The 20,715-nt window shown below is 41.8% G+C and overlaps 2 protein-coding genes across 9 annotated transcripts in view; both read left to right on the top strand.

Moving 5' to 3' along the window:
- Positions 1–1,579, top strand: part of Naip5 (NLR family, apoptosis inhibitory protein 5) — a 39,196-nt gene extending 37,617 nt beyond the window's left edge. For 4 of the 7 annotated variants that reach the window (XM_011244633.3, XM_011244631.3, XM_017315416.2 and 1 more), the window contains one exon: positions 343–1,579. In XM_011244633.3, coding sequence (XP_011242935.1) covers positions 343–707 — 365 coding nt within the window. In that variant the 3' untranslated portion in view covers positions 708–1,579. The remainder of the gene's footprint in view (positions 1–342) is intronic. The other 3 variants (XM_017315415.2, XM_011244628.2, NM_010870.2) reach the window with 1 other exon arrangement.
- Positions 1,580–11,191: 9,612 nt separating this feature from the next.
- The window catches only part of Naip2 (NLR family, apoptosis inhibitory protein 2), a 58,060-nt gene continuing 48,536 nt past the window's right edge, over positions 11,192–20,715 (top strand). Inside the window, exons 1-2 of one of the 2 annotated variants that reach the window (NM_001126182.2) lie at positions 11,192–11,287; positions 16,190–16,231. The gene's annotated coding sequence lies outside the window, so the exon portion shown is untranslated. Of the gene's footprint in view, positions 11,359–16,189; positions 16,232–20,715 lie in introns of both variants that reach the window. The other variant, NM_010872.3, reaches the window with a different exon arrangement.

The following is a 20,715-nucleotide window of genomic DNA, read 5'->3' as shown; positions in this document are numbered from 1 at the left end:
AGGGAGACATTGTTAACACATTTTCTCAGTCCCCTGTACTGTACCCTGGTCCATACCTAGGCTCTGCCCTGACATATGTCCTCCTGTTAGACAGAAGAAAAGTACATTGTACAGACAACTGCAACTCCCTGTTTTTGACTTCCTTGTGTCTGCTTCCCCTTTCTGTTTGTCCAGGTCGTTTTCTATCAACCAGGCTGCTGTTTGATGCTTTCAAGGTTTGATCTCTAAAACATCATGTAGAGAATTCCAACCTTCATTGTAGGGGTTTGGGAGTAGTTCCAATAACTTGTGAGCATTATTGAAGTCCTCTTGATTGTGTTTTCATACGTGTTTTGTTTTCAGCCAGGGCGGCAACCAGTGGAGGTTTCCAGAAACTTGAGAACTTAGATATTTCCATGAATCACAAGATTACCGAGGAAGGATATAGAAATTTCTTTCAAGCCCTGGACAACTTGCCAAACCTACAAGAGCTGAACATCTGCAGGAATATCCCAGGACGCATTCAAGTTCAGGCCACCACTGTCAAGGCTCTGGGTCAATGTGTGTCCCGACTGCCCAGCCTCATCAGACTGCACATGCTCAGTTGGCTCCTGGATGAAGAGGACATGAAAGTGATTAATGATGTGAAGGAAAGACATCCCCAGTCTAAACGCTTGATTATCTTCTGGAAATTGATAGTCCCATTCTCTCCTGTTATCCTGGAGTAAAGGATGCTCCTGAAGACTACTGACAGTTCAGAATATCTAAAACTCCTAAAATTCTAGCTGAGGTCAGAAAAGTATGTTGGGCCCTCCTGGGTCTGGAGTTATAGATAGTTAAGAGTCTCCATTTGGGTGCTGGTCACCAAACCTTTATCCTCAGTAAAAGCTACAGGTGCTCTTAAACCCTGATCCATCTATCCGAAGGCTGATAATTTTTTTTGAAAATCTACATGCTCATCACTGAGCTACAATGAACAGTGCCTTTTTAGTCCTTGTATATTTCTCCTGTCTAAAGACTAGAGTTTCCTTCAAGTTCATACAAGGAACCTTCCAATACCAAGGTCAACAGGAAAGGGCTGGTGAAAGGAACATTGATCTATGTAAAGCCAAGACATCATAGGAGCACTGGGTGGAGGATATACATGGTCTGTTTATAGATTGAATCAGCCTTGTACATGAGGAAGCATGTGTTGACTTTATCATGGCTGCAGCTGACTCTCTCTCCAGGAGATGCTCTTTAGTCTTTGCAGCACTTTTGCGTATTCATTAGCCTTGATGTGGTTGTGCATCTATTGCCAATGGGTGGGGGGATATTGGGCTTAGAGAAAACTGCTTTTGTTTATGAGAGTTTTTGATAATTTTGCATGTACTGTAATGGCCTTGTGATTTTCTTAGAAACTCATGGTCAGGCTGGAGAGATGGCTCAGTGGTTAAGAGCACTGACTGCTCTTCTGAAGGTCCTGAGTTCAAATCCCAGCAACCACACGGTGGCTCACAACCATCTGTAATGAGATCTGATGCCCTGTTCTGGGGTGTCTAAAGATGGCTACAGTGTACTTACATAGAATAAAGAAATAAAATCTTAAAAAAGAAAGAAATTCATGGTCTTTGGTATATATGGTTCTAACTATTAAGGACTTCTTGTTTGAATAGGAATGGCCACCATAGTCTCAAATGTGTGGATGGTTGGTCATTTGGGAGTGATGTTCTTAGGAGGTATGGCCTTGTTGGAGTAGCTATTAACTTGTTGGAGATCTTGTGTCCCTGGTAGTAGGCTTTGAATTTCAAGTGCTCAGGCCAGGCCCAGTCTCTCTCTCTCTCTCTCTCTCTCTCTCTCTCTCTCTCTCTCTCTCTCTCTCTCCTCCCTCCCTCCCTCCCTCCCTCCCTCCCTCCCTCCATGCTGCCTTCCTTCCAATCCAGATGTAGAACTCTCAGCTACCTGCCAAGTACCATGACTACCTGCATGCAGGCATATTCTCTACCACAGTAATAATGAACTAAACTTCTGAAGCTGTAAGCCAGCCCTGGTTAAATGTGCTCTTGTATAAGAGTCATCATGGTCACAGTGTCTCTTCACAGCAATAAAATACTGACTGACACAATTAATTTACTTAATTATGATAGTAATTTATTACATAATACTATATATTGAAACATCACTTTGCACCTGCCTGGCATACCTCAAATATGCATGCTTTTTTATTATTTGCTAATTATGCCTCCATTAATCTGAGTGAAAATAGTTCTGAAAATAAGTTTTTAACTTAAAAAAAAAAGAAGAAAGCATTGGTTGTGTGTAGGAAGTTATATGGGAGGCATTCTTACTTTTCATTCCTTCTGGACTATTTTTGTTTTGTCTGTATAGTTCCTGAGCCATGAGTCACAAAAGCCATCAAAGAGGTGGCAGGTCCTTCCTTCCCGCACCAGCCTATGACCCTCTCAGTAAAATGTTCCATAGGGGCTGTCCAAAATGGCAGCTCCTGTCGAAATGGTGTCAACCATAAGATCTCAGCGTGCACCACAGCATCTCAAGCCTACAGATGCCATGGAGCTGTCCATGGTGACACATCTTTCCCTCCTCGGCAGGAGCTACTCTTTGGGAGCTGTCCGCGGTAGCGACATCTTCTTTCCTGCCTTAGCCTACAACCTTGGTGAAGCACCACTGCAGGAACTGTGTACAGTGGCAGACCCTCCTCTCCAGTCTCCTCAGAAATCCTATATAAGCACTGCCCCTTTGTCCATTCCCTGTCTGTCCACTCCCGGGAGCAGAGAGCAGCCATCCCTAGTTTTGTCCCTCACACTCCTGTATTATTACTGTCAATAAATATCTTTTATAAGATGCACTGCCTGGAGCAACTTTCTCGTTGGAAGAAGCTGAGAAGAGAACAAGCAAAGAAGAGAAAAAGTAGAGAAGAAGTGAAGAAGGAGCAGAGATCAGACTCTTGAGCTCCTCAGCTCAGTAGGAGATACCCTCCCTTGGGAGCGCTAATGCCTCTGCTGAGAAGGCTTCCTCGGAGCTCTGTAGTTCCGAGTTCTGATGTCTCAGGATACCCTTCCCATGGGTCACTGTCCCACACTGTCGTCCTTCAGGAGCCATGTGGTTCCTAGGCTTCTAAACCCCAGGATAACCTTCCATCCGAGCAGAAACACCTAAAGTTGGTGTTATTGCTATTCTTGATATCAAAATTCTAGCTTGTGGTGTAGCTTAAAGATAATGTGCCTGCTTAGTATTTTCAAGGTCCTCAGTGACATCTCTAGCACTGGGGGAAAAAAGTTTAACACTAAAGCATTAACTTAAGCTATCTCTATTGAGAAGGATTGATTATCTTTTTGATGATTTGATGTGTTAATATTTTTCAGAGTCCACTGAAAAGACAGAAACCATGAAGATATTTACCACAGGGAAATTTGGGGAAAGTAGAATGCAGTCATTAGCTCTAACAAAGGAACTTGCCAGCCTGGGTAATCAGGATACTCTTCCCATGGGATACTGTCCGACCTCAGAGCTGTGTGGTTCCTAGGTTCTCAAGTCCAAGATTACCCTTCTATCATACACCCTTACCAAGTAAGTACCCACTAAGTTCAAGGCTAGCCTGGGCAGTCTAAAGAGATTGCCTCAAAATAAAATTGAGGAAGACTTGGGGAGGCTGCTTAGTGGTCTAGTGTGTGGAAGGTCCTAGGTTTGGTCCCTAGCACTGAAAAAGAAAAAAGGGAAACATTTTAATGAGGTTCAGTGGTCTTGGTCCATTTCCTGTCATATCAGATGGAAAGAATAGATTTGTAGAGCCCAGTCCCAATGAATACATCTACCCAACAACTCCTGGACCTAAGTTTCAGGAGACAGTGCAGAAAAGGCTGGGGAGAGACTGTAAGAGCCAGAAGATGAGGAAGTTTGCTCTGAGACTGTGTTTTCTGGTAATTTCTATACTCATAAAGTCTAAACAACATGGCTGCCCTAGTCTGAGCTTAATGAAAATGACAGCAGTGACTATGCCAAACTGAACGGGGAAAGCCCAGGAGGCTCCAACCCTAGGAAAAGAACTACAGGCAACTAGGGGTTACTGAGATTGGGGGAAACAGTTTTCCCCACCGAAGAGCACACAGGTTGGTCATCCAATACCAAATGGTCAGCCCTGAAAATGTTGACCAGTATTGTGTCCCACTCGACCAGCAAGAAAGACGCAACAAACCAGAATCTTCCGCGGCAAAAGCTTTTTTGCTTACTTCTTCAGGAAGACCCCTAACCGGGAAAATGGCGCCGCTTTTATAGCCCGCAGCGTGAAGTTTCAGCACCTGCTATGGCGTGACAGCTCCTGATTCGTTGTTCGCCCATCACCCCACTATTACACTCCGAGAATGGGAGTGACTAGGAGTGAGTTCACTCTCGCACCTGCGTACAAGGCTTGTTTACTAGTTAGGCACAGCGGAGGCCAGCGCCATCTTATAATGGCGATTGCTCACGGCACGGCTCTCCACAGACCAGAGAACACATATAGACCCTCTTAAAACTGAGAAGAAAGTCTTTATCACCAGCCAGTGGCTGCATGGGGACCTTGCCCAGATCATGCAGCCCCAGTCCTCACTGCCCTTTGTCTTTTAAACACAAGCCCCACATCCTGGATGACAGGTTAGTTAGCAGGAACAGTTAACAGTAGCAGAACTATAGAAGCCAAGTTAGCACATTTAGAGATTCTTGGATCCAGGAACTATGGGCCAGGTCTTGATTGATTGATTGGGGTTTTTTTTTCCTCTTTTGGCAGATGTTTGGGTTATAAGGTGTGAATGGTGCCTCCAACATGTCATTTGTTAGGCTAGGGTCCAGGACGCATTACAAAAACATATGGATAAGTAACATTTTACAGAAGTAGAAGATTGCATTTAGAAATATACGTATATAAATATATGTATACTGTATGTATAATGTATATAAACATACATATATGTGTACAACATATGTATAATATATGTAATGTATGTGTGCTTAATGTATATGTGTATGGTGTATATAATGTATGTAACAATATATGTATAATGTATGTAAATATACATATATGTAAGTAACAACAATGCAAAAAGAAGCCATGAATTTGAGAGAAAACAAGGAAAGATGGAAATTTTTATATGCGAAGTTTTAGAGGGAGGAAAGAGCAGGGAGAAATGCTGTAATTATATCATAATCTCAAAAATGAAGGGAAAAAAATTAAACAAAGAACTAGTTAAATTCTAGACTCCCCTTTCTGAGCACATCCTAAGTATACCGGTCTACTCCTGCTTCCTAAATCCGTTCACCATGCCCACATAAGCAAAATCACCTCTAATTTCAACTGCCTTTCTGAAAGTCTCTGCACATCCTTAGAAGATTTAACTCACTTCCAAGCTCTTTTTTTAAATTTATTTTTTATTTTTTGTAAACTGTGGTGGTTTGAGTGAGAATGGCCCTCATAGACTTATATTTGAATGCTTATGAAGTGGCATTAGGAGGTGTGGCCATGTCGGAGGAAATGTGTCCCTGGGTATGGGCTTTGAGGTTTCAGAAGCTAGGTTCAACATCTCACTCTCTTCCTGCAGCTTACAGATCCAGATGTAGAACTCTCAGCTACGTCTCCAGCACCATGTCTGCCTGCGTGCCTTTATGCTTACCGCCATGACAATAATGGACTAAACTGTAACCTCGAGGTTGTCCACCTGCTCCCCAGTTCCTGAATTAACCACTCTGAAACTTAAGTACATATGAATAAATGCTTGTTCCCCTACTAGCCCATAACTGAATTAACCCATTTATTCTATTCTATAAATGCTGCACGGCTGGTTACCTCTCCTGTTTCATGTGTCTGTGTCCTTAGAGTTTGGGGAGAATCTCCCTTGACTGACCCTATCCCAGAGATCCTCTTTCTTTACCAGGACTCCACCTCCTTTTACCTGCCTTAGCTAATAGGCCTTCTGCTCTTTATTAACAGTTGATACTTCCATACTGTACATAATATATTATCTTTACATTTTCTCCTTTTAGTCCAATAAAAGACTCTTTATCTTACAATAATAAGCTATAAACAATAATAACAATTGTGAGAACCACCAGGTAAGATTACATTCATAATCTCCAGTTCATATGGGTTTGGCAACCTTGGAGGAAGTATTCTGCTACCTATCCTATCTTGGCAAATTCAGAATTCTGTCCCTAAATAAATTTCTATCATAAGAAATTGGTTGCATTACCAACCTAAGAACATCTTGGACCTTAGACCTTAATCCTGCACAACTTAAGCTTAAGTGTAAGACTGTCACTATTTCATTCTCAGCCTCACCACAGACCTGAGAAGGAAGAAATATTGCCTGAATATGCAGGAAGTGCAGGCAAGCACCTTTAAAACTATAAAAATGACATATAAAATGTCCAGAAAGCTGGGTGTCTAGACAGTCACCCACAAAGTTCTCTGAGTCATTGGAATATCTTCTTGGGCCTTCTGGCCCAGAATACCTGACAGACTTTTCTGTGAAGCAGGAATTATGAAGGACTTGCCTGCCTTGTCCTTGCAAAACTCAGCAGCCAACTTCTCTGCTCGTCGCTGGCCTCCAGGAAGCACCCGCTCCTCGGGTATCAACCACTCCAGCTTTCCTCAGAGAGCGCCAGCTGAATCCTCCGTTGTTTCTCCTCTCTAACTCCTGGGGAGATCTGAGGTCTCCTGGCTTTGTCTCTGTGTATGCACACTTCATGGACCACCTCATCCAGCTGACTGGCTTTAAATTCTCAGTCTCTACCTCACCATTTCCAACTCTAACTAAGACATAGGCCCTGAACTACTCAATTCATATCCAATTCTTCCTAATGGAAATTTCCATTTTAAAATCTTGATTGTTATTTTTTTTCCACATAAGTATTTTTGTGCTGAAGATGTTGGTCAGTGGTTATGGTGTTTTGAATAACAGTGTTTCCCCCTAAGCTCATGTGTTTAATTATTTGGTCTCCAGTTGGTCATGCTCCTCGTGGAAGCTTAGGAGGTGTGATCTAGGAAGGGCTTTGAGAGTGTAAGACCTATCCCTGTTCACAATTTGCTCTCTGTGCTTCAACTCTGGTTCAAGATGTGTATCTTCAGCTTCACACTCCTGCCATGCCTGCTGCATGTCTCCCCACCATGATGGACTCTTAGCCTTCTGGGACATATGCCCAAATAACCCCCTTTCTTCCATAAAGAAAGGCTCTGGTGATTTGAGTGGAAAATATCTCCCATGGGCTCATGTGTTTGCATGTTTGGTCTACAGTTGGTGGATTCGAAGATGTAGCCTTTTTGGAGGGGGTGTATGGCTTGGGTGGGTCTTGAGGTGCAAAAGCCCATGCAAGTCTCAGTTTCTCTCTCTGCCAATTGCCTTCAGATCAAGATGTAAAGCTCTCAGCTACTGCCCCAGTGTCATGCGTGTCTGCTTCCCACCATGAAGATCATGGGCTAACCACCTCTAAAGCTGTAAGAAGGCCCCAGTTGAATGCTACAAGAGGTGCCTTGGTCATGGTTTCTAGCAATGGAACAGTAACTAAGACAGACTATGACACTTCCATCTCTTGAAACTCTCCCTTTGTTCTTCTAGTTACTTAATAAAATCCTGGGAGTTATCGTTAGTTTATCTCTTTTATGTTTTACATATAACCTACTGGCAAATCCTGGAGGCTCCACTTTGAAAGTATAGCAGATCTCACATGATTAGCCTACTTTCTTCCTTGAAACACATGGTATAGTTCTATCATTAAGTGAGAAGGCTTTTTTCTGAAGTCAAATCATGATCTGTCACTACCTCACTATTTTACTATTTTTCAATCATCTCCACAGTCAGAGTTAATAGTGTAAACTCAAGTATGCCCTATATATGCCCTAGTCTTGGCTCTCTTTTATCTCCATTTCCTTAATCTCTCCTTCTTCTTACTATGACTGTACTGGCTTCTTTCCTATTCTCTGAATATTCTATGAACACATTTTTGCTATTTTTTAATATTAATTTTTCTTTATTCTTTAAATTTTTATACACAGAGATAATGAAACATGATAATACCTATCATCTCATCTATTTCCTCATAAAACCCTACAAAATCTCTATAGTACATGCCTAACTTCATATTTCATCTATCTATCTATCTATCTATCTATCTATCTATCTATCTATCTATCTCCCTCCCTCCTCCCCTCCCTCCCTCCCACTAAGTCAATTAGTGCTGTCCATATGAGTGTGGGTATGGGACCATCAACTGGAGCTTGGGAAAACTATCAGTGGCTACACATTTTGAAAAAAAAAAAAGAATGATTCTCCTTCCTCCTGCATTTATCAACTGCCTACAGCTCTTCAGTGAGGAATGAGGGCCAGAGAAGACATTCATCCATGAGAGAATTTTAACTGAACTGGTTATGTGTAGATCTTGTGCCATTAACCACAGCTGGTGTGAGTTCATGAGTGCAATAGTCACATCAAATTCGGTGGTTTTCACTTCATGGCACTCCTCCCCATCATCCCTCTCTTACATCATTTTTAACCCCTCTTCCACAACATTCTTGAGCCTTGGTAGTACAGGGGGAGGCACCAGGAAAGACATGCCATTTAGGGATCAGCACTCAATCTCTTACTATAATGACTAATCTTGGCTGTTAATTTTGTTACATCTGGAATTATATAAAAGTCAAACAGCTGGGTACAACTGTAATGGATTTTCTTGATTGGATTGCTTATAGTGGGAAGAACCACCCTAAATCAGGGCCATGCCTTCAAGTGTCAACCTACATAAAAGACACGAAAGAAGGATGTTTTTTGCTTTAATCCTGCTTCCCCTCACTTTTACTGGAAAAAAAAAGTTCCATCTATCCTGTTGCTGAGGCATTCCTTCACTAGTACTAGAACTTTCTTCTTGGGGATTCCAGTGTAGACTGATGAGCAGCTGAGGCTTCCAGCCTTGTAGACTGAACCAGATTATTGGCCTTTGTGAGAAGGAACAGTTATTGTTGAACTAGATGAACTGATCAACAGCCTGTAAGCCACTAAATTGAGTGTGAGTGTGTGTGTGTGTGTGTGTGTGTGTGTGAACTATTAGTTCTGTTACCTTAGAGAACCCCAACTAATGCACTTACTCTCAGCACATTGATGAGTTACACATCTCAACATCAACTGCTACTGGCTGCAAAAAGAAGTTTCTCTAACTAAGGTTGGAGGAGCCTGGGTCTACAAGTATAAACAGAAATATTTAAAAAGACCTTAAACAACATAGCCAGCCAGCAAAAGAGCAATAGTGGTGTGTAAAGGGTGGTCCTGATTCTTTGATCAGGAATCTGTATTTACTGGGGCTGAAGGTCCTTGCTCCTAATTGGATTTTGGTCTATCAATAGAGATGCCAGTAGCCAATAGCTGATGACAGGGAAAGACACAGAATTGCAAGGGAAGGATGGAGAGAGAATCAGGAGGAGGAGAAGGGGGCACAGTAGTGGAGGACGTAAAGCCAACCAGCAATGTGAGTTTCCTCTGGCCACTTCCCTGACTGGGCCTGGGGTAGTAGAGAAAAAATTAAGAGTGCCCAGTCATTGTGTTATCCAAGGCATTTCAAGATTAACTGATTAACTGGTGTGAGTGACTGTGTGTGTGTGTGTGTGTGTGTGTGTGTGTGTGTGTGTGTGTGTGCATGTGTGTTCTATTTGTGCTACAGTGGGTCTACTCTAGGGTCTATGACCTACCTCCCCAGCCATGAACTTTGGACAAGGATTACAAAACCAGGCAGGAAATTCCCTTCAGTAGACTGCCCTCAAATGTAATCAGAATGAGGTTTGCTATGTCATCGAAGACATGGCATTATTGCACAAGAAGAAATCCTTGGCCTAGTGGAATAGTGGTGATATAGCAAGCAGAGACCAGCACTGAGAAGATCATTGATGCCCTCCTCACAACTTCCTGCAGTCTGCATAGCATCTTCTGGCACTGTAAAAGCTAGGATGTTTCCTAGTCAGTTTGAGACTGATTCACTTATGCCCTGCAACAAAAATATTTATATATAGTCTTACTCAAGGGGCTTTATAGTTGTTACTCCTTTTTCCCAGCAAGCTCTCCCTTCTGTTCTAGTCAGAGTTCTCTAAAGGAATAGAACTGATAGGCTATACAGATGTAGGTCTACATTTAAAGATAGATAGATAGACAGACAGACAGACAGACAGTAGATAGATAGATAGATAGATAGATAGATAGATAGATAGATAGATAGATATGGATATATAACCAAATACATGGGATTTATGAGACTGACATACAGGATATAGTCTGGATAGTCTAACAATGGCTATGTGAGACATATTGTCCTATGATGTGTGTGACAGTCATTGTTAGAATGGCTGAGAATTGGTAGTTAGTTGTTTAGTCTACAAGACTGGATGTCTCAGCAGTCTCAACTTGGCACTGGAGTCCTAGAGGATTCCTGAAAAGCTGCTGGTTTCAGTCTACCTTTTAATCATGCAGGAGATGGTTCTAATACCAATGAAGAAGTGCCACAGCAACAAGATAGATGAACTTGCCCAGTGATAGTGAGGGCACACCAATGTCCTTCTTCTGTGTCTTTTTATCTGGGCAGCTACCAGAGAGTACTCCCTACTGTTAGAATGAGTCTTCCTCCTTCAAGTAACCTGATCAACAAAACTACTCTCAGAAATGCCCAGAGTTTGAATTCTATTTGATTGAAAGTGTAGTAAGGTTGAAAACCAAGATTAGCCATCTCACGATGATTTGAGAGTTCTATAAAGGATCAAAGGATCAGGTGTTGAAATGGAATACCCATTGTACTATTCTAGGAGTGGAAACTTGATTGTTTTCGAGGTGGGATCTATGTAAGCTGATTAGAATAAATCATTGAGGTGAAGATCCCATTGGATCCTGGTGAGTTCCTAAGATAGATCAAAAACAGTCCCTGTTCATAGACACATGGTAAATAAAATAATTTTAGAAAATTAAAAACAAAAGTTGACAGGAAAGAGAGGGTGGAAGGAGGGTGTTCAGATGCAGATGTTAGTAGAAGACACTGTGTCTGGGCCTACACTGTGGTCTGAATGTGAAATACCCACACAGGCAGCTCATGGTTTGAGAATTTGGTTTCCAGCTGGTGACACTGCTGGGTAAGAGTTTGGATCCTTTAAGAGGTGGAGCATGGTGGAGGGTGTGGGCCACTGGAGACTCTATAGCCTGGTGCCACTTCCTGTTCATTTTCTCTGCCCCCTTGCTGCTGATGCACTGTGACCAGCTGGCTTCCTGCTCCTGCCAAGCCTTCTGTGCCACCTTGAGATACAGATCTTCATACTGTAAGCCAGAATAAGCCTTCTTTTCTGTGAACTGCTTTTGTCAGGGTTATTTTATCCCAGCAACAGAAAAGGTAACTCCAGGCTGTGCGAGGGGAAATGAAAGTAACTAAGCCTAGCCTTAGTCTGTCAAGGCAGGGCCAGCTCCTCTCTACAGGGAAGGAGCAGGAAGCTAGCGTTGGGTAACTGTGTCTATAGATAAGAACATGACCTTTGTCTCTTAATTGCTAAGGAAACGATGTGTGTGTGTGTGTGTGTGTGTGTGTGTGTGTGTGTGTGTGTGTGTGTGTGTGTGTTTGGAGAGAGAGAGAGAGAGAAAGAGAGAGAGATCATGAGACAACTGTAAATATAACTAGTCAAAGACTTGAGGATTGATAGAACTCCAGGCGACCAATGCTGGTCATTTTAATACTTATGACAAGGAGGGGTTTTGTTTTTGTTTTTGTTTTTACCTTGTTAGGGATAGTCATATGTGGTATCTATTTCACTAAGGAAACTCCTCCTGGATATTATCTGATGAAAGAGTGTGCCTTGTCTTAAAAGATTCAACTTGACCAGGTATGGTGGCACATGCTTATAGTCCAACACTTAAAAAGCTGAGGCAGAATGGTGCCAACTTAGAGGCTGCCAAACACTATAAATCAAGGCCCTGACCCGCAGCTTTCACAAAAATGTAGTAGCTAGGAAAATTCCAAATTGAATGAGGTTGATAAAGCATGATGTGAAAGATTTAACTCTACCTAGAAGCAGATTTGATATTCCTTTGAGAGTGTTGAAGTGGGTGGATTGGCCATATGCTTATATGAAGGTGTTCTTCATTTTGTTATATTTCATTATTTGATAACTTCATATCTGAGTACTCTGTTTACATTATTTCAACCCACCCCTCTCCCATCCCACCAAACTGCCTCTCAAATTCCAGAGCCTTTCTTTAATTATCTCACACACACACACACACACACACACACACACACACACACACACACACACACTTACTGAGTCCATCTACTGTTGCTCATATGTGTATGTGTTTGGGGCTGAGCACTTGTGATTAGATAACACTTTAAGGGCTTGTCCCTGATGAAGAATAATTCTCCTCCCAGCAGCCTACACTTCTTCTTACAGAGATGAGGCCCTGTGACATTTTCCCTGTCCACACTGGCATGTCATACAGGTGTCCTTCTCCAGGTCTTGTTTACCCAGCCATATTGTTGAGCTACCATGGGTGCATGGGTGCAGCTTCCCTGTCCTGTAAGGATGATGTTGGCTATGAGTTTGTCATCCACAGGCTTTATTACGTTGAAGTGTGTTCCCTCCAGTCTTTCTCTCTCTAGGACTTTCATCATAAATCCATGTTGAATTTTGTCAAAGGCCTTTTTTGCATCTCTCATGATAGATGGTTATGCAATGTTTGTCAGTGATTTATATTACATTTGTTAACATACAAGTGTAGAGCCATCCCTGCATCTCTGGGGTAAAAGCCAATTTGATTGTATCGGAGGAAATCTTTGATATGTGCTGTTATTTGGTTTGTGAGTATCTTATTGAGAACGTTTGCATCTGTGCTCATGAGATGTGTTGCTGTGTCTCCATGTCGTTTTGGTGCCAAAGAAATACCAATCGAAGAGGATTGAAAGTGTCTCTATGCTTTGAATAATTTGAAAGTAATGGTTGGAGTTCTTTGAAAGTACAGTAGAATTCTTCTGTGAATCTATCTGGAGCTGGGCTCTGTTTACACAGAAGGATTTTTATTATTATTTGATCTCCTTATTTATTATGGGTTTCTTTGGGTTATTGATCTCTTCTTGGCCTAACTTTGAGAGTTTGAATCTAGAAATCTTCCCATTTCCTTTAGATTTTCCAAGTTACTGTGGCATAAGTTTTCAAAGCATTCACTTATGATGCTCTGAATTTTTTGATGCCTGTTTTAGTGTTTCTCTGTTCATCTCTAATTTTATTAATTTGTGTCTCTTCTCCTGTTCTTTTGGTGGATTGAGACAAAGAACTGTCAATCTTGTTCATCTTCTCAAAAAAGTAGATCTTAGATTTAGTGATTCTTTGTTTCTATTTCGTTAACTCATGCTCTAGTTCTTATTATTTCTTCTGTCTCTGGTTTGGGCCTGGTTTGCTCTTGTTTTTCCAAATTTCTTATTTGTACCATTAAGCCATTTATTTGTACTCTTTATGATTTCTTAATGTAGGCCCTTAGTGCTATACATTTTTCTTTTAAAATTTCTCTTAATATGTCCAAGAAGTTTTATTGTGTTGTCCTTTCATTTTCATTTAATTACAGTATTTTCTTTCATTCTTGATTTTTTTCTTGACCTATTTATCACTCAATGTGTTGCTAAGATGTAACACACAATGTGTTGCTAAGTCCCCATGAGTTTCTGTAATCACCAGAGATTCATTTGCTGTTGATTTTAAGCTTGATTGCATATGGTTAGATAGGATTGTTTTTGTTGTTATTCAAAAGACCTGACTATTAGAGAAAGTGAGGCATTAAAATAATCTACTATCATTGAGTTGGAGTTAGTCTGTTTTGAGACCCAGTAGTATACTTTTTATTAAATTGGAAGTGCTAGAATTTTGTGCATATGTGTAATATCTTTTTGGTTAATTGTTGATTAAAATGAAGTATCTTCCTTTATCTCTTCTACTTTGTTAGGTTTTAGGACAGCAATGCCTGCTTGGTTCCTGGTCCCTTTTGCTTAAGATACTTTTGTCCATTTCACAACAATAATGGTTATACAACACCAAGTGCTCAGCCCTGAAATTGTGTATATTGTGTGTGTGTGTGCCTAAATATATTTAAAAAACAGCCTTCCTAGTCCATTTGGTGGTATTTGTTTGGTGTTACTTGTTTGCATATGATTTGAGGGTCCACACTTGGTATTAGACATCAGGGGGCTGATGTCTGGGAAAACTGTTTCTCTGATCTTAACATTCCTTTGTTATCCTTAGCTTTTTGTCTAGGGCAGGGCTCTGGGAGATCCCCTCCATGTCAGCATGTCTATTGGTGTTGTCATCATTCATTACTTGTTTAGGCTGCCACTTTGTTGAGGGTCATGAATGATGCTCCCCTGTCATTTAGGAGCCATAGACTCACAACAGACTTCCTGTTTCTTTGGCTCTTAAAGTCTCCTGGCCCCCTCTCCTGAGACGTTCTCTGTGCCTTAGGGGCAAGGCTCATGTTGTAGATGTATCAGTTGTGCCTGGGCACCCAAGACCATGTGTTCTCTGCATTTTGACTAGCTGTCATTCTCTGTAATGGTCTCTGATGAAGGCAGTTTCTCAGTTGAGGCTCATTCTTCCCACATGACCTAATTTTTGTTAAGGTGACAAAAAATGCTAACCAATCAAGGAGTTGAGACCATTAATATAAAGTTATTATTGAAAGCGTGTGTTGAGTGCTGCCATTTCATTGTTGTTTGTGGTCTTAGTCCTACTTTGTGTTTCAGTAATTATAATTTTGTTTATTTTCTTTAGTCTCTTGGCTATGCTTATTTTCAGTCCAAAGTATTGCTTCTTTGTTGTGCTGACTTACTGAAAAAGAATTCTTTGACTCTGTTTATATCTTGAAGAGTTTTTCTTTGTCCTTCAACTATGAAAGATAGTTTTGTTAAGCATAGTAATTTAAATTGGTGTCTTAGTTAGGGTTTCTATAGTTGCAATGAAACACCATGACCAAAAACCAAGCTGGGAAGGAAATAACATTCACCTTATACTTCCACATCATAGTCCATCATTGGAGGAAGTTGGGACAGGAACTCAAACAAGGCAGGAACCTGGAGGCAGGAGCTGATTCAGAAGCCATGGAGGAGTGCTACCTATTGGCTTGCTTCTCCATGGCTTGCTCAGCCTGCTTTCTTACAGAATCTAGATCATCAGCCTAGGGATGGCACCATCCACAATAGTCTGGCCTTTGCTCTATCAATCATAAATTTAAAAAATGACCCACAGCCTGATTTTATGCAGCAGTCTCTCAATTGAGACTCTCTCCTTACAGATTACTATATATTGTGTCAAATTGATATAACACTAGCTGGCATGACTGCTGACTTTGGATTCTTCCCTTTCTTCTGTGCTTATAATTAGAAGACGTTGGTTTTTTCATGATGTCCCAAAGGTCTTGCATGCTCCTTTCATGTGCTTTTAAAGAGTTTACATATTATTTCCTTGAATGGTCCAGGTCTTCCATTTTATCTAATACTTTAATATCTAATATTAGGATAAACCTAATATTCTACTTCTACTTGATCCTTTCTATTGGTAAGTCTTTGATTTAATTTATTTGAAAAGCACTGTTTCATTGTACAGATGATTCAAAATTTCTAAAACTCAAGGGAAAGTGACAATTAACCAGATAACCACTAGAAGGGGCTGGTTAACTGAGAGAAAACACAATCTGACATAAATGGCAAAATTACTAGCATTTACTTGGGTTACTCTTAAAAAATCCCAACTTACAGAGTTAATTTACTACATACCAGATAAAGAAAGGGGGCACAAATATTGGCTAAGTTCCTTGAGAAATAACATGCTTTGAGAATTCTGTAAATTATTGTTTTCAAGGTTACTGGGTTGGGTTGGGGTGGATGTTGGAAAGAAGTAGACATATGTGTGGCTTTGAACGATAGCATACTCTTGGAGAACTTCAAGCAGCCATTTTCCAGTGGGCTCTGATGGAGCCACAAAACCTGTTTCAAGGAAGTATCAGCTACTTGTACCCACTACTGGAGCCTCTCCTCACAGCTCATGCCTGTCACCCTGGATGTCACTGGGATGCTGGGCTGGGAAGCCATGGAAACTCATTCTCCCTTAGAACATCAGGTCTCAGTTCGTAATCGACTTTAGTTCCTGTTAGAGAGACACAAAGTGCTGATATGTGAAATCTCATTGCAGGAAACCACCCGAGGAAGAAGCAGGAACCTGACTGAACTGAAGGTAAAAGGACCTCAGGGGACCGTTAACTAGAGACAGTGCCTGACAGACACCAGAATCCATGGTGGATGCATGTGGTTGAGTCGGCAATTCTTACTTCTGGAATTTACTCTGAAGAAATAAGAAAAATGTGGGAAAGATTTATTGATGTTATTTTAAGAATATTGAACATTGAATTTATTTTTATTTATGAAGAAAAGAGGGCAATGGCTTAAATGTTCTACATTAGGGGAGTAATTAAGTGATCAAGAAGTATTAATAAGGACTGGAGAGATGGCTCAATGGTTAAGGGCATTGGCTGCTCTTCCAGCGGTCCTGAGTTTAATTCCCAGCAATCACATTGTGGCATACCGCCATCTGTAATATGATCTGATACTTTCTTCTGTCATGCAGTTATACATGCAGATATAGTACTCATAGGCATAAAGATAAATAAAATAATTTACAAAAAATAGGTATTAACAAACTTTAAAACTGGAAGAGTCAGAGAGCAAGAGGTTTGGCTCAGTGTGTAAAAGTACATGTCTTAGGAGCCTGATGACTTGCGTTGATCCCTGTATCCCACTGTAGAGGGAGTTTGGAAAGAAACAAACCGACATCTAAAAGACTTTCAACGAGCTCTGTGGCCTGTGTGCATCTGCACTCACAACACACACACATATATGAACTCACACTTCACATACATTCACCCACACTCACACACATTCACAATCACACGAAATCACATACATACACACACACACACACACACACACACACACGATGTCTTGCCAGGAAAACTGGAATTCTTTTTTGAAGGTTTTTAGTCTATAACAAAAACAAAAATTTAAAGGACTCAGAAGGAATCTAGAGGACCATTTTCTTAGAGTCTGCGTGGAAAACCACAGGGCAGGCACACTGTAAATCCTGGCAGCTGCCAGGAAGGAAGGGAAGGAAAAGACAAGGGCATGCCTTTGAGAATGGATCCAAAAAAAACAGGCAAGTTCAGCAGTGAAGGTCAGCGAGCATCTGCATGGAGAGTGGGCAGGGAGTCTGCAGGGAAACAGGAAGACCAGAGTGTCAGGAAAAGCAGGCTTAGAGTTTGGACTGGTGTGAGAGAAAGAGAAAGCAGGGCACAAGTCACACTTTAAACTTAGAATTCAGAACAGTGGGCAGGAGTAGCACTTTCCTTGTGGAAGCCACTGCAGGTGGTGGTAGGGTTGTTGGGGGAGCTTCTGAGAAGTATATGTTCTCCACAAGGGGATAAGTATTCCTCCCTGCTCTTTAGTTTGTCTTCAGGTAAATCAGGTGTAGGCCCCTGGCCAGGTGACTCATAGGCCTAGCTAGATTAACTCTAAAAGGAGAAGACAGTAATAATCGACTTCACAATTTTTGGAACAGATAAGAGTGTCCTGTCTCAACCTGGGGCCAGAAGTAGAACTCAGAGTTCATTCTTTTTGCCAAGAGGAAGTAGCCTTGTGATGGGAAGTGGTGTCCAAAGCCAGCCGTAAGGGAGTGGACCATCCTCGACTGCCTTTAAGGTCACTAGCCTCTATTATCTTCCTAGCACTTTCATCTCCTCAAGTGTCAAGACCCTGGAATCATTTAGGAGGTGGTGTTGTATCAGTCTGGCTACTTTTGGTTTACAGTCAAGGAAACTATTGGTTTTCAGTCACCTGCCCTCAAACTTCCCTGAGCAGCTTGTATCTTCTGTTCTTACCTGAAGTAAGATAGAAAACCAGGCATGGTGATGCAGGCCTGTTAGCTCAGCACTCCAGATGAAAAAAGGTGAAGACACATATTTGATGCTAACCTGCAGTCTATATTGCATTCCATGTTAGTCCGGGATATACAGTGAGCCACTGTCTCAAAAAAAAATGTAAACAAAACTAGCTGGATGATAATGACAAAGCATGCCTTTAATTCAAGCACCCTAGAGGAAGAAGCAGAGGCAGAGGCAGAGGCAGAGGCAGAGGCAGAGGCAGAGGCAGAGGCAGAGGCAGAGGCAGAGGCAGAGGCAGAGGCAGAGGCAGAGGCAGAGGCAGAGGCAGAGGCAGAGGCAGAGGCAGAGGCAGAGGCAGAGGCAGAGGCAGAGGCAGAGGCAGAGGCAGAGGCAGAGGCAGAGAGGCAGAGGCAGGTGAATTTTTGTGAGTTTGAGACCAGCCTAGTTGTGATGGTTTGTATATTCTTGGACCAAGGAGTGGCACCATTTGGAGGTGTGGCCTTGTTGGAATAGGTGTGACCTGGTTGGAGTGTGTGTCACTGTGGGTGTGGGCTTAAGATCCTCACCCTAGTTGCTTGGAAGTCAGTCTTCCACTAGCAGCCTTTGGATGAAGACGTAGAACTCTCAGCTCTGCCTGCTCCATGCCTGCCTGGATACTGCCATGCTTCCACCTTGATGATAATGGACTGAACCTCTGAACCTGTAAGCCAGCCCCAATTAAATGTTGTTTTTATAAGACTTGCCTTGGTCATGGTGTCTGTTCACAGCAGTAAAACCCTAACTAAGACACTCGTCTACAGAATGAGTTCCAGGATAGCCGAGGCTACACAGTGAATTTCTGTCTCAAAATAATCAGAAAATCAAAAACAACAACAAAACAAAAACAAAAGTAAACAAAACAAAGAACAGACCTACACTGCTGGCTGGGAGTGTTGCTCAGTGGTGGGTACCTGCTTAGTGTTCACAAGGTCTTAGGCTCATTCCTACCAGCACACATAGCTAAAACTCAGTACATTACAGATATTTGTCAATTTTACAATATAACTTGTAGCCAAAAGAAAAATATTTCCCATATTTTATAGCAGCAGTCTAAACTGTTATGAGTCAGAACAGGGGACTGGGAGAAGAAAGGGGATCTAGAGATTACCATGATAGGTGGAAGACTGGAAGCCCTTCCCCACCTGGGCTTCACTCAACCAAGGGAGCATGCTCAGGAAGACCTAGCTTTGTTAGAACATGGGGGATGGTGTTGGCACTGAGCAAACATCATAGAAAATGGCATGCAGAGCCAATTCCTTCCTCTCTTAGAGCCAGGCCATAGTCCCAGCATGGTGCCACCCTGAGCTCATCAGGATCTCTCCTTTAATAGATGTCTCCACACTGTCACTATTTACGTGCTCTGTACAACCAGTTGTAAAGAGTTGTAAGAACCTGTAAACTCCAGCAGCTACTTCCCGGACTCAAATCTGTGCCTCAAACAGGAGCATCTGGAGTTCACATGCAGCACTAAGCCTGGAAAGTGAACACAATAAAAATAATGGTTCTAAGGGGCTGGGAAGATGGCTTTGCTGTTGCATGGTCTACTCTTGCAAAGGAACCCATTTTGGCTCATGGCCCCAAGGCCAGGCTATTCACAATCACCAGTAATTGTAGTTCCTGGGGATCTAACACCTTTTCTGGAATATATACACCCATACACACAGTTAAAAATAAAATCTTCAGGGACTGGAAAGATAGCTCAGTGGTTAAGAGCACTGACTGCTCTTCCCAGAAGTCCTGGATTCAATTCCCAGCAACTATATGGTGGCTCACAACTGTAATGGGATTTGATGTCCTCTCCTGGTGTGTCTGAAGATAGCAACAGTGTACTCACATACATAAAGTAAATGAATAAAAATAAAGTAAAATCTTCAAGAATAATTTTTAACTGAATGATATTATCAAATTTTTACTATCAGGATATACATGGTAAACATCTGCCATGTTCTTCATTGTCTCCATAATTCACAATTGGAGTAGGGCCTGGTAATGCATGCCTATAAACATCCCAGAATCAGAGAGGCTGAAATACTGGGATGGGTTGTTCCATGTTCTTAGCCTCCTATATCAGAATTCGAGTTGGAAATAGAGGCTCATATAAAATTTGCACAACAAGATAACCTTAAGTGGAAGGAAACAATGGCAAAGACTCACCTCCAGGATTGACAGTCAACAATTTAAGCGAGAGTGTTCACAGACCTAATTATTATTTGGGGGTTTCATTTTTTAATTAGGTATTTTCTTATTTTGCATTTCAAATGCTAACCCAAAAGTCCCCCATACCCTCCCCGCCCCACTCCCCTACCCACCCACCCTCATTTCTTGGCCATGGTGTTCCCCTGTACTGAGGCATATAAAGTTTGCAAGACCAAGGGGCCTCTCTTCTCAGTGATGGTCAACTAGGCCATCTTCTGCTACATATGCAGCTAGAGATATGAGCTCTGGGGTAGTTCATATGGTTGTTCCACCTGTAGAGTTGCAGATCCTTCAGCTCCTTGGGTGCTTTCTCTAGCTTCTCCATTGGGGACCCTGTGTTCCATCTTATAGAAGACTGAACATCCACTTCTGTATTTGCCAGGTCTAGCCTCATACGAGATAGCTATAACAGGGTTCCTTCAGCAAAATCTTTCTGGTACTGGTTAGTTCATATTATTGTTCCACCAATAGGGTTGCAGACCCCTTTAGCTCCTTGGATACTTTATCTAGCTCCTCCATTGGGGGCCCTGTGTTCCATCCAATAGCTGAC

Source organism: Mus musculus, chromosome 13 (genome assembly GCF_000001635.26).
Source record: "Mus musculus strain C57BL/6J chromosome 13, GRCm38.p6 C57BL/6J".
NCBI lineage: Eukaryota > Metazoa > Chordata > Mammalia > Rodentia > Muridae > Mus > Mus musculus.
The sequence above is the reverse complement of the archived record's forward strand: the minus strand, read 5'-3'. Positions and strand labels throughout refer to the sequence as shown.